This window comes from Canis lupus, chromosome 26 (genome assembly GCF_048164855.1).
Source record: "Canis lupus baileyi chromosome 26, mCanLup2.hap1, whole genome shotgun sequence".
NCBI classification, from domain to species: domain Eukaryota; kingdom Metazoa; phylum Chordata; class Mammalia; order Carnivora; family Canidae; genus Canis; species Canis lupus.
The window spans coordinates 10,875,264-10,894,527 of record NC_132863.1 but is presented as its reverse complement, the minus strand read 5'-3'; the positions used below and the strand labels follow the sequence as shown (position 1 = coordinate 10,894,527).

General features: G+C 37.3%; 1 protein-coding gene across 18 annotated transcripts in view; it reads right to left on the bottom strand.

Annotated features, from left to right (window-relative positions):
- SEL1L2 (SEL1L2 adaptor subunit of SYVN1 ubiquitin ligase) overlaps positions 1-19,264 on the bottom strand; it is a 138,344-nt gene that overhangs the window by 66,541 nt on the left and 52,539 nt on the right. For all 18 annotated transcript variants that reach the window (XR_012018208.1, XR_012018207.1, XR_012018206.1 and 15 more), the window contains 2 exons: positions 9,243-9,345; positions 4,655-4,817 (listed from right to left, as the gene is read on the bottom strand). Coding sequence is in view for 14 of the 18 variants with exons in the window: in XM_072800024.1 (XP_072656125.1) it covers positions 4,655-4,817; positions 9,243-9,345 (266 nt within the window). In the remaining 4 variants the exon portion in view is untranslated. The remainder of the gene's footprint in view (positions 1-4,654; positions 4,818-9,242; positions 9,346-19,264) is intronic.

Here is a 19,264-nt window from a genome sequence, read left to right as displayed (position 1 = left end):
TTTGAAGAACGAACTCCTGGTTTTGTTGATCTGTTTTACACTTCTTCTGGTCTCTATTTCATTGAATTCTGCTTGAATCTTTATTAACTCTCTTCTTCTGCTTGGTGTAGGCTTTATTTGTCGTTCTTTCTCCAGTTCCTTTAGGTGTGAGGTTAGCTTGTGTATTTGAGTTTTTTCCAATTTTTCAAAGAACCAACTCTTGGTTTTGTCGATCTGTTCTACAGTTCTTCTGGTCTCTATTTCACTAAGTTCTGCTCTAATCTTTATCCTCTCTCTTCTCCTGCTTGGTGTAGGCTTTTATTCTTTCTCCAGTTCCTTTAGGTGTGAGGTTAGCTTGTGTATTGGAGGGTTTTTTTCAAGTTTTTGAGGGAGGCTCGTATTGCGATGTATTTCTCTCTTAGGACTGCTTTTGCTGTATCCCAAAGATTTTGAACAGTTGTATCTTCATTTTCATGAATCTTTTTAATTCTTCTCTAATTTCCTGCTTGACCCATTCATCTTTTAGTATGATGCTCTTTAACTTCCACGTGTTTGAGTTTCTTCCAAATTTCTTCTTGTGACTGAGTTCTAGTTTCAATGCATTGTGGTCTGAAAATATGCAGGAGACAATCCCAATCTTTTGGTGTTGGTTGAGACTTGTGAGCCAGTATGTGGTCTATTCTGGAGAAAGTTCCATGTGCACTTGGGAAGAATGTGCATTCAGCTGTATTCAGATGGAAAGTTCTGTAAATATCTGTGAAATCCATCTGTTCCAGTTTATCATTTAGGGCCCTTGTTTCTTTGGGGATGTTCTGCTTAGAAGATTTGTCCTTTGCTCAGAGTCCGTGTTGAGTCTCCTAGTATTAGTGTATTATTATCTAAGTGTCTCTTTACTCTGGTTAATTGATTGATATACTTGGCAGCTCCCACATTAAGGATATAAATATTCATAATCTTTAGGTCTTCTTGTTGGATAGACCCTTTAAGTATGATATAGTGTCCCTCTTCATCTCTTACTACAGTCTCTAGTATAAACTCTAATTTATCTGATATGAGGATTGCTACCCCAGCTTTCTTTTGAGGACCATTTGAATAGTAAATGGTTCTTCACCACTTCATTTTGAGGCTGGAGGTGTCCTTAGATCTAAAATGAGTTTCTTATAGACAGCATACAGATGGGTTTTGCTTTTTATCCAGTCTGATACCCTGTGTCTTTTGATGGGATCATCTAGCCCATTCACGTTCAGAGTAACTATTGAAAGATATGGACTTAGTGTCATTGTAATACCCATTCAGTCCCTGTTTTGGCACATTATTTCTTTGGGCTCCCTGTTTCTTTTACAGGGTCCTCCTTAATATTTCTTGCAGAGCTGGATTGGTGGTCACGTATTGTTTTAGTTTCTGCCTATCTTGGAAGCTCTTTATCTCTCCTTCTATTCTGAATGACAGCCTTGCTGGATAAAGTATTCTTGCCTGCATGTTCTTCTCATATATATCATGCCAGCCCTTTCTCGCCTGCCAGGTCTCTGTGGAGAAGTCTGCTGTTAATCTGGTATTTCTTCCCATTTCAGTTAAGAATCTCTTGTCTCAAGTTGCTTTAAGATATTTCTCTTTATCTTTGGAATTTGCAAGTTTCACTATTAAATGTTGAGGTGCTGAATGGTTTTTATTGGTTTTTTTTTGGCGGGGGGTGGGAGTGAGGTCCTCTCTATCTTTTGGATCTGAATGTTTCTTTCCCCAGACTGGGGAAGTTCTCAGCTCTGAATTGTTCAAATGTACTTTGTGGTCCCCCCACCGCCTCAGCCTCTTCTGAAATCCCAGTTATACGTAAATTCTTCCTTCTCAGGCTATTGTTTATTTCCCTAAGCCTTTCCTCATGGACTCCTAATTCTTTTGCTCTTTTTTCCCTCAGATTCCTTCCTTTCCATCAACTTGTCTTCTATGTCACTCACTCTCTCTTCCACTTCATTAGCCCTAGCAGTTAGAGCATCCAGTTTGGATTGCATCTCATTTAGTCTATTTTTAATTTCATCCTGATTAGATCTCAATTCTGCAGTGTTGAAGTCTCTTGAGTCCTTTACGCTTTTTTCCTGAGCCACCAGTAAATTTATAATTGTACTTCTGAATTGAATTTCTGACATTGTATTTAAATCCATATTCTGTAACTGTGGCAGAGAGTCCTGTTTCTGGTTCTTTCATTTGTGGTGAATTCTTCCTTCTAGTTACTTTGTCCATTGCAGAGTGGCTGTATGAGTGAGGGAGTCAAAAATATCAACCATATCCTTGTTAGAAGTGAAAACTTTTCCCTCTGTAGTATTCCAGCTGTTCTTTACCTCTCTGGTCGAATATGCAGGTGTTCAGGATGTTTTTGAAAGTTATCTACGTAAGGGGGGACCAGATGAGTTGAGTTCCCTACTCTTCCACTATCTTGTCCGTCTTCCCCCTAGATCCAACTCTTGATTTCAGCTTAGGTCATGAACTCAGGGTGGCGAGATCAAGCTTCGACTTTGCGCACCATGCTTGGTGTGGAGTTCACTTGTTATTCTTTCCATCTCTCTCCCTTTCGACCCCTCCCCCTACACTCTCTCTCTCTCAAATAATAAATAAAGAAATCTTAAAAAATAAAATTGTGATGTTGATCTGTATATATTTACATTGCTAGATATTTATGATATAATTTGAGTAAAGAGATTTGGAAATAGCAATTAAAGTATGATCTCATTTTTGTCAAAAAAATTCTACCTAGCTATAGGAAAAATTCTATAATAATAATACTTATATCCTTTCTTTTTAATGAATGTTTAAAAAGTTTTAGGTATGGAATTAAATACCTTTACACATTATTTTAATTCTCACAATAATTCCATTAAATATGGGCAGCCCGGATGGTTCAGCGGTTTAGCACTGCCTTCGGCCCAGGGCATGATCTTGGAGACCCGGGATCGAGTTCTGTGTTGGGCTCCCTTCATGGAGCTGGCTTCTCCCTCTGTCTCTCTCTCTCTCTTTCTCTCTCTCTCTCTCTCTCTTTCTCCTCTCTATGTGTCTCATGAGTAGATAAATAAAATCTTAAAAAAAATAATTCCATTAAATCATTCATCATTAATTGATTCAGCATTCAACATATATTTCTTGTCCTAGGCACTCTGCTAAATATTAGAGATAGAACTGTGACCAGATGGACACAGTATCCAGCATTTTATCATATCCTAACCCTATAGATGAAATATAGAGAGGTTGTCCCATCCATTAGAAGTTTTCCAGTCCAGGTTCTCTTTCAACAAAATAAAACAGAGACTCACAAGGCTCGCACAGGCTACAGTTGCCATCAGTCTACTCAGGTGGATATAGCACAGGAACTACAGTTTCCAAGAGCAGCATCAGGTCTTCGCCTCTGGGAGTTCTTGCTGCAGTTCACAGAGTCCTCCAGCATTCATTGTCTTTGGTCCCTCAGATGATGACTCCAGGAGGTAAGATCCACATTAGGTGGGTGCAGGAGCCAGGAGCCTCATTCCCCAAATAATGATTGCATACAAATAGTGTCCCAAGTTCTCATAAGAATCACTATCACCATCAGGTACTTCCAATTCATTACAGTTTGCATCAATAGGAAGGAAGTTTGTCAATCAGAAGTCATTTCAATCTAGGTAGCAATGCTACCTAGGAACACACTTAACATTTTACTCCTATTAGATTATGAGGGAAACAGAACTAGAGAGTATATCAAAGGATTCTCGTATAGAAGAAGGGGAAAGGATTTTGTTTAGGAGGTATCTAAAAAGCAAGTGGCTTTGAACTTAAGTCTTTCTGACTCCAAAGTCTAGCTTTTGCACTTTCCTCCCAGAGATACCAAAAATGATCTCTGGGAGGTAAGCTTTTAGACAACTTTTACTTTCTTCTTTATACTTTCTGAATTCTCAGACTTTTTTTTTGTAATAAGCATGAATTTATTTTGTAATCAGAAATGTTTTTATTAAAAAGACCAACAACACGAAAACATGCTTTTGCTATAGCATTAAGTCAAAGTAGCCAGAAACAATATGACATATACACTTGCACTGTGATTAGATTAAGGTAAAAAAAGAGATGCATGAGGAAGAAGCTCAGCAAAGATATAGAGCAATCCTAACAATAGTTGAGTCAGAATGGTTGGCTTGTCTTATTTGTTTGCTTGTTTGTTTGTTTTTCTGTTTTCCAGATTTTCTGTGTTATTCTTGGCATAAAATGAAATGCATTTAGTAAAAAAAAAAAGGAAACATTTAGTTTATAAAATTTTTGAAATATAAAAACGAAACATCATGAAAAGTAATAGATTTACTTTTGGACTTTTTGTTTTTTTGCATAGGTGAATTTATTTTATGTAAAATTTAACTATGTTAGGGGTTCAGAGTTCTCAAATTATTTCAAAATCCACTCATGATCTTAAAATGGGAAGCTGAATTAGAGAGCAGTTCTGTTCCATTCCTGACACTCACCCATGTAACTAGAAGAATTTTCCCAGGGCTCTTGCTGTATCTCTGCCCTGACATCACTATTTTAGAGTGCTACTGTAACTTCTCTAGGTCTGGGTTCATGCAGCAGAGTGTGGATACTATTGCTAAACTCCTTTCACACATTATTTGTCTATAGTTATTTTAGGATATAGCTATGTAAGGCTTACTTTTCTTTTAAAACTCACATTTTGGGCTGTATATGATCCTTCTTTAGCCAGGGACTCATATAATTGGATAGCTGCTGTTATATTTTGCATGCCAAAATTTCCAAATAGTAAAGCATCAGCCATTTTCTCCATGGCTTTTAAGTTTCCCATGTCAGCTGCTTTGGCAAAGAATACGTAGGCTCTGTTTAAAATATATGAAGGTAGAGGTTTGATTATCAAAAACGTTTTCTTTCTCCCTCCTTCATACTACTTCCCTCTAATAAGTAGGACCAAATTATCATTGCTATTAATAATATAGTTGAGCTGAAGTCCATGACATCTGTAGGGATTTTTTCAGCCTTACATGATCTCAGATTATGATTTCAGATATATCTGACAAATACTGGAGTTGCTGAAAGGGAGAATTATATAGGATACATCATGGTTCAAGCTTATTCACCAAGTGACATGAAAAATTGAGGCCCTTGTCCTAAAATAGTGAACTCCCCCATAGCCACCCACATTATATATTTGTTTTACAAAATGATCTCTGAAATATATAGCAATATAATAAAAAATAATCAAAGCTGGAATGTCACATCTTGAAAGCTACTATTATGAAAACAACAGTCCCTTTATATTCTGAAATAATTTTCTAAAACACAGGATAGTCTTAAGCATGCAAAGTCCAACTGTGTAGAAAAACAATAACCAAATAAAACCCAATGGTTGTTAGGGCTCTAAAGTCTGACTGCCTGGTACAAAATCTGGCTCCACCATTATTAGTTTGAGAGCTTCAAGCAAGTTATTTAACTTCTGTGTGCCTCTTTCATCAGTGGAGTGGGGGAACAATAGCACTTACTTCATAAATTTCCTGGGAAGATTCAGTGAGATAATCCATGTGAAGTGCTTGGCAGAGTACCTGGTACGTAATAAGCACTCAATAAATTTCGCTATTATTGTTGGTATTAGTATTAGGACTACTGCATACATTCTAAAGTTTTATAGTATGGTAATTGTTCTCCTGTAATTAGTGGGTAAATGGTATGAAAATTTATTGATTATAAATATGGATGCCATAGGATTGCCGGACATTACATTTTCTGAGTCTCACTCAGAAATCACCTGCCTGATCTGTATAACAAGTATTAATGGAGAACCTTGCAAGGTCAAAACTATGTCAGAGACAGAGTACTTTTGGGATTTATTTTTACTTTTATAACTTCTTTTTTGGTAGCAGGAAGAACAGAAATCATTAACTTCTACTTGTGACCTTGACTCAAATATAGGAACAAATACACAAATCTACCATTGCTACTCAGAAGGATTGGGAGACTCCACTTTATGCACCACCTATTCATGCTGATGCTAAAATAATTTACTCTTGGTGGCTGGAGCAGAATAGAATGGGCTTGAACTGCGTGAGAGCCACACAGGCATTAGGGTCTGGGATGGCAATACAGAAAATAGACTCTAATGGAAAAAAGGAGCCAGGAGGTCAGGCAAGAAATTAACCATGGTCAGAGCAAGCCAAGATCATAGGGACCAGAAGGCAAATAAGACAGAAGGTCTTAAGGTCAATGAATGTAAATGTCTGGCATTCAGAGATAGGCATGACATCAGGACACAGACTCCTTGGAGTCATTCTGTCACAGGGTTTGCTGCTGCAACCATACAGCCGGCTGGGATTAGAAGGGCACTCCACTTGGACCAGGGCAGAGAAATCAGAGATGGGCTGCAGGAGCCAGTAGTATATCCTTTCACTGATCCCAGGGGGCAGCAAAAGGTTGCAAAACCAATCCGTCTAAGTATCTTTGATTCTAAGGGAAGGGTGGATACCTCGGTCTCTTATCAAGAAAGTCCAAGGAAATGTAAGCAGGACCCAGGGCTGAAGAAAGTTTTTGGTAAATTAGGTAGGATTAAGAGCTGGACTGTAATTCCCAAGAGGGAAAAAGCAGGAGAAACCGGCAAAAAGAAAGGTCTGTTAGGTATCCAGATAATCCCTAAGGGATCTGGTATTGGGTGCTAAGGTGTGTGCTGGGGAAGGAGGAGACTAAGGGCATCCCTAGGACACGTCAGAAACTTGGTGTAGGGCAGCAGCTTATCTTCAAATCTTTTTTAATGATGGGGAGTAGTTCTTAATGACAGCTAACCCTGGTTGTCTCTGAGGTTTCTTGACTCCTGTAGACAAGTCTGTGTCTCCCTGACATATGCTTACTTAACATCTGTACTTCTAACAGTGCTGACTTGTTAAACAAGTTATAGCTGAATGAACGAATGAATGAATTGGGTTAAGATGTGGATGTGGATGTCAATGATCCAAAAAGACTAACTAGTAGCACCTCTGTCTTATAGAAGAAGTGGTGGAGCAAGGAGGACATAGGATTGAGGAATGAATGGGAGAGAAATGATTTCTCTGTGGTCAGTAAGGGTTTTCATTTTTCTTTTCTCTGACCAGAATCTTAGAGATGGCTATACTGGATGTAAGTGGCTTAAGAGCAGACCATCCTGATATCTGGAGGAATTTCATTCAGCTTTCCCACAAATTCCTGAAGTCTCTTGCTATGAGCAGATTTGGTTCTAGTTCTCTATCTGCCAATTCAGAAGGATCAGGTGACTCAGCTTTATGCTGCTGCAAAAATAAGCTGCTCTTGCAGTACCTGGCTGACTCAGTCAGTGGAGCATGTGACTGAGAGTTGTGAGTTCAAGCCCCACACTGGATATAGAGATTACCTAAAAATAAAATCTTTAAAAAAAATAAAAAAGCTGCTTTACTGGCACTCTTGAGTAAAGATAAAGTAGGAAGAATAGCCTGAGACTGAATGACACCTAGGTCTTTTGAAGATTCCTGCACTGCTGGATAGTTTGCTTTCAGGGCTGGGTTTTCTCCCCATTCTTTAAGCCAAAGAGGACGGTACCCATCAAGGTTAAGTGGATAGTTACTTGGGAGCTTCCAAACGTGATTTTGTCCCATTGTCTGAATCTAGGGTTTCCTTGAATTTAACAGGGTATACCTGGTGGATCCTTCATCTAGGGTTCACCTGGTATAGGGAGAGCTAATCTGAAATCTCAGGGACTAGCCCCTTTCCAGAATTCCATTGTTCTTTCATCTAGCTGGGCTGGGTTGGGAATTTCCTATTCTTCTCATCCACTCAGTGATCATCTGAATGAGCAGACTTTCCTAGCAGGCTTGATTGTATTTTGGGGGTCTGATTTAACCCCATCATCATCATGATAGCCTGGAAATGCTCAGCATGACACCCAGGTTTGGCAGGGGATGGTTTCCTCTGCTCTTATAATTTAACTTCCCCAAAAGAGGTGACTAACTCCTTTACTTCCTTCTTCTTGTCACTTTGGAAGAATTATAGAATATTTTTGACCTTCCATTTCCACCTCTGTAATTTGGGGATAACAAATTATGATTCACAATATCACTGTGAGCAATAAATGATATTCTACACATAAATGTCCAGAACAATAAGCAGCACAAAGAGAGACTTAATAAATGGAAGTTGTTCATAGCTGAATGCCCCCTTTATCCTCTATAACGTATGCTCTTCTGACAAGCTTTGAGCTTTAAGAAAGAATTCAGGGACTCTGCTGCCATCCTGAGTAGGAATGGCTACCATAGCACTGGGATGCTTCTCGCAGAGCTGCTAGGCCTAATCTGTGTGCAAACAAAAGATGTCTCCTTGTTGAAGGTCCAGAGCCCATTTTTTTTATTATGCTTCAAAATACATTTGTTTTCTTCTCTCCATCTCTGCCACTTACCATTTAAAGGGTTAGAGATAAAAATAACAAATGCTTATCTTCTGCTTACTATGCATAGGGCATTTTTCTAGAAATCTATCTGTACTATCCAGAGCACAAAGAGGTTAAGTAACTTGCCCAGGGATAAAACAGCCAGTGAAGGGTGGAGCTAGGATTTGATCTCAAGGAGGTCTTAATTAGAGACTTGAGGGGTGACCTCATGTTGTGTCCCTCTACGGGGGGCACAAGACATTTCTGCCTCTTCTTAAAACAAAGTAGACAAGTGAAAAAAGAGGAATGATGAACACAGAGTGAGACCCTGTGGCCACAGTCTTGTTACTTTCTCAGCTGTGTATTTGTGATTAACTCATTTTAACATCCTTGAATCTCTGTTCCCAACTGTTTAACTGGGGGTGGGGGGCGGGAGAGAAATGAAGTTTTTCTTAACTCATAAGGCTGTTCTGGGGATAAAATGGAATCACATACAGGAAAGTGCTTTGAAAACCATAAAGTGCTCTACAAACACTGAGGCAGAATAAAGCATTATAAAACAACCACTCTAATTCAAATAACATATATTATTTCATGAGAAATACCTAATAAATTCCAAACAGAATATTTTTGCCTGAATACTCAGATCAATGCCTTAATTCTGCATTTCACTTAAAGTGTAGGGACTATAATACAATTCTGTTTAGGCTGATGATTTGTAGGGTACTTTAAACATCAATAGATCCTTTTAAAAACAAAAACTTAGGGCAAATAAACTTATTTATTATGCCAATAAGCTTTTAATGACAAGCTAGATTTTTTTTGATTGCTCTTTTTTTCTCAGCCAGGAATTTAAATTGGCTTAAGTAACTGGACAAAGACTTACTCTGCTTTTTGTTTTTGGCTTTTAGACTGCTGGAGAATCTTGATGCCCGTCTTAAACAGCTGGTCTCCTTCATCTGTGAAATTTTTCTTTGCTTGGTTTCTTACTAAATATGGACAAACAAGGAAAAATAACATTATGTTTTCTATTTTCAAAATAATGTACTGCCATAAACCCCTGACGTGCTGAAGGGGTTCAGATAAGCCTCCCCAAAATGTGCCACATTGGCATGAAGATTATTTTGAATGAATATAATCAAGACCAAGAAGTCTCAGAAAGGGCTTTTTACTTCCCCCTTAATTGCCTCTAAGAATTTAGATAGAGGGCCTGGTCCAGGAAGAGTTATTACCAGAGAGAACTATGAAGAGTATGGACTAGGTGTGGTAAGGTAAGAGGAGGTTGGCAGGGCACATTTATTTAACTTCATCTCCATCTTATTGTCTCTGTATGATATGGCAAATCATTTGTTTACCAAACATTTGCTCTTCCAATCTTCCTATGAATTGTCTTCCTTCTCTTTGAAGCCTCAGACCCTTACCTCTTTCTTAGCTCAGGATGGCATATAAGCCTCAAATGCCCGTACATATGAAGTTAAATTTGTTTTTCTCCTATTAATCTGTCTTATGTGAACTTAATTAATTAATCAGCCAAAAGAACTTAGAAAGGTAGAGGAAAAAATTTTTCCTCCTTTACACTTTCCTTATCTTTTAACCTCTGCATTTCAAGAAGATCACTTTGCCTCTGGTCAGAAGCTAGAGGCTACATACAAAAACCTTTTCCTGTCTTCTGTGAAAATTTATGGAGGGTGGAGGAGATAGAAAAATGCTTCTGATGGTAGGAGGGAGAGAGATGCTCCCAGTCTGGGAAAGATATGCAAGTTTCTGCAAATACAAAGCAGGAAGCAAGGTGTCTAGGGAAAGGAGTTGCTTGGTGTACCCTAAAGAAAGGATCTTAAACACCAAGGTCTTACCTTTCAGACTCCCTTATCTGATCATGGCCCATCAACCTTTGAACCGTAAGATTCCAAGAGAACATGAGGGCCTGAGCAACGGGCATCTCCTAGATAACTAGTGTGCATCTAGGGTTGGAGTTGTAGTCCCCACTCCACCCACTGAATGCACATGCACACCCCCAACCCCAATACCCTTCCACATCACAATGCCTCTTGAAGTCCATTATGACACTCAATGAAACCTCTGATTAGGTGAACCATGCCTAAAACCATTTTAAAAGAGGTATATTTTGAGATTTGATGCCTCATTAACAAGACCACAAAAATCTTTAAGTGGTTCCTGTTTTTCTTCTTTCTGACAAACCATCAGAGTTGTTCAATTTATTTTTTAAAGTAAAAAATGTTTTTAGCTTAAAAGCTAATTTGCAATTATTTTGAATGCTTCAAGTTATCCATTCAATTTAGTAACACCAGACACTTTTAGCATCTAATTTCTGCTTTGAGTTATATGCTATCTATAGGCATGATTAAAGAGGAGAATAATGGAATAACCTACTAATCTGTGTTTGGAATAGCAATTGCTCCTAGTACTATGCTTTCAAAGAGCAAGAATACATTTTGAAAGGTTGCCTGTGCATGCATATACATATGACAAATGATTTACCACTACAAATTTCTTCCCATGGCTTTTATTTTAATTTGTAATTCTTTTTTTGACTTCCCAAATGTATTGAAATACAAGTTTTCTTTATTGTAAGAGGGCTCAATTTTCAGATAAAGTTATCTGACAACACTTTAATTTCCTTTTTAAGGTTTAACAATTTCCAAATTTGGAGAAAGCACAGTCAGGAAATAACTTGAAGAGACCATTCTGAATTTGATGTAAAGGACCTTCCTGAATCTGGAATCCTCTGAACAGCCAAATAATGAATGCCTGTTGGTTGTTCTATCGTGATAATGGCTCTAAGCTGACTTAAGAAGTGGTGGGATGAGCATCAGGGGTAAAAGAGGTGGAGTAGGTGTGACAGAGCACTATTTCACACAGCAGGAAATATGAGAAATGCTTCAACTAGATGAATTTGTATTTCAGTGTTTGTCAGAGACATAATTTATAGTGAGCTCTTGACATGTTATTATGTCTACAGCCTTAATCATTATTTCATACCTAACTTGGATGCTATAATGGGCTGAATTGTGTCCCTCTAAATTCATATGTTGAAGTCCTAACCCCCAGCATCTCAGAGTGTAATTTTAGTTGGAGATAAGGTCTTTAAATAGGTAGTTAAGTTAAAATGAGGCCATTAGGTGGGATCCTAATTTAATATGACTGGTGTCCTTATAAGAAGAGAAAGAGACATCAAGGGCATGCAGGCACTGAGAAAAGGCAATATAAGACACTGAGAAGGGGGTCATTCATAAACCAAGGAGAGAAGCCTTAGAATGAAACCAAACCTGCTGACACTTTGATCATGGACCTCTAGTCTCCAGAACTGTGAGAAAATAAATTTCTGCTATTTAAGCCTCCTTTCCTGTGATATTTTATTATGACATCCCTAGCAAAGTAATACAGATGCCAACTCTGTATCCCATGGGAAACAAGCTATTCCTTCTCTCTGTGGGAAGGGATGCACCCAATTCGGCTTCCCATCAGATCAGTGGCTAGCTTCTAAAAACAGGAAGGACTATAATTTTCCATGATTCCCCAATGTCTCCAGGTGCTGGACATCTGACTTTCCCAGCCAGCTGGGTACCCAACTAGCCCACCTCTGATAAAGGCCACTTTCTCATGATTATACTCTACGTAGGCAATAGGAGGTATAGACCTTCCATGTGTCCAGCAATCCCGGAACCCAGCTCACCTTTCTGTGAGATGATGGGAGAAATGGGATTCTTTGCTTTCTCTTGCTGAACCTTCTTTTGTAAATTTCTCTAATTAAGTCTCTTCCTTAATCCCTGTCAGTCTTTGTTGTGGAATTCATGAAGAATCCTCTTGTTGGTAATGAACAGAAGCGAAGCTTTGGAACAAAAAGGGCCCACTTGCCTGCAGCAGGTATTAGTGGAAAAGAAAAGAGCTGGAAGCAACTTATTCTCTGTCATTCATACATTTACTTGAGATATCATGTTTCCAAAGATGATGGAGACACTGTCTTAGCCTGGTGGTGGAGACAGACATGTTTACAAAAAATTACAATGCCATGTGGAAGGCACTCTGTAATAAGGCACTGTGGGAGTACAGAAGTCTTCTTTGTTAGCAATAGAAACCTAATCTGATTGACTTAAGCAAAAGGAATTTACTGGGAGACTGTTGAAACTTCATAAAATCAGTGGGGTCAGTCAGGAATCAAAGCTCTTTGGAGCTTTGATGCTAGAGACAGATGCTAGATGCTAGAGACCAGATGCTAGAGACAGATGCTTTGATGCGAGAGACCAGAAACAGATGCTACTACAGGGATGGATTGAAATCCAGTCATTTTAGGATCTTCCTCTCCTTGTTCCAGATTCCATGATGATTCTGATGGGTCTAATTAGGGGAGACAAGGCTTCTCATTACATTGCTGTAAGAATGTACCCACTGGGGAACACTTAATTCCTCAAAAGGAAATTGGGATGGTGAGAAAAGTAAAATGGATGATGAGAAGCCACCAAACAACAAATGTCCACTTAGGCCTCCTACTCTCGCTAAGGGAAAGGAGGAAATCTTCACTGATAAAAGGACACTTTAGATAATTCTTGAAATGCATGTAGGAGTTTGTCAGACCAAGAAGATGAAACTGGCATTTAATTTGGAGGAAACAATCTATACAAATAAACCATGGGTATGAAACAATAAGTGGGGGCAATGTGTCTTAAAGAGTGAGGGCTTGAGAGTCATGTTTGACCATGTGGTCTAGGCTGACTGTGGGAATAAGTGATACTGAGGGGTGTGGACAGAGGAGTGAAAAGGCAGTGGGGGAAGGGAACTGAGGTCATTGTGAAGGCATAGGCAAGTTTGGTAGGAGAAAGAGAAGGAGCAGAAGTGGTAGGAAGGTAGCTCTGATCAGATAATTTTTTTTGAGTTTGAAATTATATTGGTGAAATAGCTCTGCATGTGACTGGTAAATGACTGAAGAGAAATGGACACAAAGATTATTTGAATTGGGGAGGTCAGGCAAATAAGACAAGGTCTTCCATATGGATATTTAGCACCCCAGGTCCTGGTGGCCTGTAACCATTAACTGATTGATGTGGAGGTAACAGCCTAACCCCTTGCCTATGGGAAGGGGGACATTCACTCTTAAAGCTCTAAACTTCTGAACCCCTATCTTTGCCCAACTCCTTCCTTTGCCCTATCCTGCATTCCTCACTCTCTTTTATGTTTCACAACAAAAAAACATAAACAAATACCATTTAAATCATCTGAAATAACAAAAGGAAAAACAAATTCATTTTCTTGAATCTCAAATTATAGGTATATCAAAATGACATAAAGGATTATTAAGAGTCAAGGGAATTAAAAATTAAGGTGGAAGATAGATGAATGTCCTTTAGCCTGACTAAAAATCAAGTGCTACATTAAACTGATACAAAGAGATAAAAATGGGAAGTTCTTTCCCTTGTAGAAAATCTTGCCTACATAGACACTGTGTCCTTCTTACTTAATTTCAATTGTATTTGATATAAACCAAATTCAGCTTCTGATTTTCTGAATAATGCATCAGAAGCACTCTTCACATTTGCTCTTAATGTGTGCCAGGAAAATACAATACCAGATAAGGAGGGAGAATAATGATCCATTACTAAAAATAACATTCCATCTAAGAAAGAATGACTTGGCAAAGAGTTTAGTCAGATAAAGATGTGATCAACTCAAATGTACTTGGACAAGAGCAAAGATATTTACAATAATCAGGTTTATTCACACTGTCCCCAGATTACTGTTGTCAAACATAAATACCTTCAGTGGTAGTGCTAGGTAATGGTAGACAAATTGTGTTATAAATAGAGAAAAATGTTCTCCTCAAATATCTCCTAAGCAAAACTTGAAATAACAAGGATTCTGACTTTTAAGGACTAATTCACTATCTAAAACTCTCAATTTAACAGAAAGAAATGTGGTTTATAAAACCAATGAAGAGTCAAAAATGTTAATTATTATGTTATAATAAAGGCTAACATTTATAAACCACTTAGGCACCAGGTAGTTTTTTCACTGATGGTAAGAGCAAGAAGCCATTATTCTTATTTTATAGATGAGGTGATAGAGGCACAGGGAGGTTAAGTAACCTGCCCAACATCATGCAGTTGGTACCTGTAGGCAAGGAGTCAAATGTAGGCAATCTGACTGCACAATCTGCTTCTCAGAGCTACACAAGATGTAGAATTATGTGAGAAACATGAAGTTACTATCAATTATTGAAAATTTTGAAAAAATGGGTCAAAAATGCATTACAAATAAATTTATTGTAATTAAAGTACTTTAAACAATGGTTTATAGTTATACTTCTTTTATCTGACATTAGTGAAAAATGTGTTTCATATAAATCGTTTTTTCCCATTAGATGAGTCATATCTCTTTTTGTTTTGACTGTTTTCTGATGGAAATCTGTCTAAAAAGTATTTAATATATTCCTTCACCTACCCCAACAGAAGAAAATGAACATCATTTAACCTGGTCTTGATGATTCAGAGCATCATTATGCATATATGATCATACCTAGTCTGGTTGGTTTGGACATGATTATTTCAGAAGACAGTGCCTGGGGGGAGACCTTGGATAATGGGAAGCCCTTCAGTAATGAGTGGGAGCAAAAGGGACAAGAGAAAGATGGTGACTTGCTCTAGTCAAGGCCCTCTGGGGGGTAAGAGTCTGCTGACTGGGTTGATAATTAGCTACACTTGCTAATTTGTATCATCTTTCATTACTGTTTCCCAAATAGTACATGGGATAATTTTAAGCATTATTACACACACTAAAATTTTGATAGTTAATATATTTCATATATATATTCATCTATAGATTCTACTTGTCACAAGTGATACTAATTTTCATTTTTTCTCTAAAAAAATTAACCATGTAATATTTCAAACATACAAAAAAATTCAGAAAACATACCTCATCATAACCCTACTTCACACAATTTAACAGATGGCAACATTTTGCCTTGTTTTAGTTATCTCTCTAAGGAAACAATGGTACAAACACACTCAAAGCTTCCTTCCAATATCCTTTCCCCTTATTCCCTCTTCAGAGGTAGCTATTATTCTGAAGTTGCTGTGTAGCTCTTTTACTACATGTATGTACCTAATATTATTTCTATATTTTATATAAGTACCATCATATTGTATATACTTTTGCAACTTGCTTTTTCACTTTTTGAAATACATCTGGATACAAGTAGATTTCATTCATGCATTTTAACCAGGCTAATATGTTAAAATTGTATGACTAGACCAGTTTATCTATTCATTCTTCCATTATTTATCCTACTCATTCTGCAGATATTAGCTTTTTCCACTTCAATGCTACCAAAACCAATTCTGCAATGAAAATCCTTGCACATATTTTCTTATACAGATATGTGAGAAATTCGGTAGGATATATTTCTATTAGTACATGTGCTGAGGGTAGCATATAGACATTTTGAACTTTACTAGATATTACTATATTGCTCTTCAAAGAGGCTGTACCAAACATACACTCCCGACAGTGATGTACATATAAGGTTTTCATTTCCTTAAATGCTGGGTCACTCACAGGGTTATTTGACCTTTAAGCTTTGCCAATCTGTTGTGAAATGATAAATCTTTGTTATTAAACTTGCATTTCTGCAATTAGTAGTTAAGTATGTTTATTAGTCTTTGGTTTTTCCCTCTGCTAAGAATTGTCTATTTGTATTCTTTGTTCAGTTTTCTACTTGGTTTTCCTGTTGATTTGTAGGTGTTCTATATACAACCAAAATACTATTCTTTGTTGACTCTATTTGTTGCAGTATCTTCTTTTAGTCTGTGGGGCTTTTTATTCACTTTATAATTAAAAATGCCTATTAAAATTTTTAATTGTAAAGTAAGCAAATTTATGAATTTTGTCATCATGGCTTTAGTTTTGTCTTTTATAAGAATTCCTTTTCTATGCCAATATCATAAGGTTATTTCTAAAATTATTAAAGTTGATATTCACATTTAGGTCTTTAATCTACCTGGAAGTTACTTCTTTGTATGAAGTGAGAATGGGATCTGATCTTAATCTTCCAAATGAGAATCAGTTGTCTGCATACAATCTGTTTATTCTTTCCTGTTGATTTATAATGCCACCCCTGTCAAATACCAAATTCCCCTGTATATATGGAACTGATCCTAGACTCTTTTCTGTTTTTTAATCCATATGTCAATACCACATTGTTTATATAAATATCATTTTATTGTAAGAATCTAGTGGGGCAAGTTCCACTTCTCATTCTACTTCAAAAGTATCTTGGCTATCTTTAGACTTGTTTTCACGTATACTTTTAAAATTAGTTTGTCAAACTCCATGAAAATCCTTTTGGGCAATTTTAAAACTAATTTGGCAAGAAATGATATCTTAGAATTTTTAGTCTTCCCATTCATAAACATAACATCTGTTCAGTTATGCAGGTGTTTTTTATACTATTCAATAAAGTTTTATTCTTCTCCTCTTCCTTTTTTGTTTTTTAAGATTTTATTTGTTTGAGAGAGAATGAGAAAGAGAACAAGCAGAGGGAGAGGCACAGGGAGAGGGAGGAACAGACTCCGTGAAGCAGGGAGCCCGATGTGGGGCTCGATCCCAGGACCACAAGATCATGACCTGAGCTGAGATCACGACCTGAGCAGATGCCTAACCAACCAAGTCACCCAGGAGCCCCTCCTTTTCCTCTTCTTAAATATCTTATAGATCTGTTGTTAGATTTATTCTTAGGTATCTTTTAGTTTTACTTCTAAATTAAGTAGTATTTTAGTAATTTCATTTTCAGTTGTTTTTGTTTCAGTTGTATCATATACAGAAATGCTATTAATTTTTATATATTAATTTCTGAATCCAGCAACTTTGCCTAACTCTATTAATTCTCATGGTTTAATAGATTTTCTTGAATTTTCCCACATAGACATCATATCATTCTGGTGAATTATTCCTTTGAACACTATATGATGAAGCTTTCTCCCTATTTATGCCTTTACCTTGAAGTCTATATATTGTCTGAAATTAATATCAGATTTATTTTGCTTAGTATTGCCTATGATATCATTTCCATTCACTGACTTTCAGTCTTTTATGTCATGTTTTAAGTATACTCTTGTAAACAGCATTTACTTATAACATTTTAATTTTAACCTAAGGGTTTCTGTCCTTCAACTCAGATATTTTTTCTGGGCTGCATTCAGGGCTATATTTACTGATCTTTCTCTAGTTCATTAATCTTTTCTTCCAGTGTCTAATCTTTTATGTAAGCCATTCACTCAATTTAAATGAATATACTTTTCATTTTTATTAGTTCTAGTTGGTTCTTTTGCACAGCTATCTATTCCTTTTTCATGATGCTTTCTCTTTTTTCCTATAATTTCTTTTTTTAATAAACTATCGTTTAGTTTTATTATAAGCTGAATAATGAATAATATTTTTTAAAATTTTTTTATTTATTTATGATAGTCAGAGAGAGAGAGAGAGAGAGAGAGAGAGAGAGAGAGGCAGAGACATAGGCAGAGGGAGAAGCAGGCTCCATGCACCGGGAGCCCGACGTGGGATTTGATCCCGGGTCTCCAGGATCGCACCCTGGGCCAAAAGCAGGCGCTAAACCGCTGCGCCACCCAGGGATCCCTTTCCTATAATTTCTTAACCATTTAAGAATATATTTATTCCATAATTTTTTTTAACATTATTGTTCTACTATATCAGGACGTGGGGAGTGCTATGCCTGTTTGGCACATGTGTGTATGTGGGTGCAGGTATATGCAAACTGACTCTCGCTGGGTAGATTTTTTTTTTTCCTGAGTAGATTTTTTTAACTTGGTGCATTTTATAAAATTCTCGTTAAGTTCATCCTCAACAAGGCTTTTTAAAATGTAGGAATTGTAGAAATGTTTTTCCAAAGTGGTTTTGTGTTGCTTCTGTCAATTTTCCAGACTTACCTTACTGATGGAAGGAAATTTTTATTTGTTAACACGAATATGTTTACCAAAGAAAATCAGGTAACATAAATTCAAATTCAAATCTGTATAAGGTACAGGGCTGTGGTGTAGGGTTTTCCAAGGAGATGTTTTTCCCTGTGAAAGTCTAAACAGAGGAAGAGCTTCCTTGATATTTGCTGAAAATGATAGGTGGTTTACCTGTTTTAACCTAGTCTCCCTTTCACTGCAACAATTCTATAAAACTCTCAGTTTTACTCATAGCTCTTCATCCCAACTGCCTTGTCAAAAATCCTAATGTCGGGATGCCTGGGTGGCTCAGCGGTTGAGCGTCTGCCTGTGGCTCAGGAGTTCCGGATGGAGTCCCACATTGGGCTCCCTGCATGGAGCCTGCTTCTCTCTCTGCCTGTGTCTCGGCCTCTCTCTCTGTGTGTGTCTGTAATGAATAAATAAAATAAAATAAAATAAAATAAAATAAAATAAAATAAAAATCCAAAAAAAAATCCTAATGTCTTTTTTTAAAAAAATTTTTAAAAGATTTTATTTATTTTTCATGAAAGACACGGAGAGAGGTAGAGACATAGGCAGAGGGAGAAGCAGGCTCTCTGCAGGGAGCCTGATGCCGGACCTGATCCCAGGACCCCAGGATCATGACTTGAGCCCAAGGCAGATGCTCAACCACTGAGCCACCCCAGTGTCCCTAATGTTTTTTTTATTTTCCCAGCCTGGGATTTAAAATCAAGGGTTATGCATTATCTGCTCTGATCATAGTTTTGTAAAACATCAACTTGCATCCTTATTTTTCATCATTTCTAGCACCTGGGGATTTCAGCTCCCTGTGAACCCAGCTCTGCCCTAAATCTATCTATCTATCTATCTATCTATCTATCTATCTATCTATCTATCTATCTATCATCTATCTATCTATCTATCTATCTATCTATCTATCATCTAT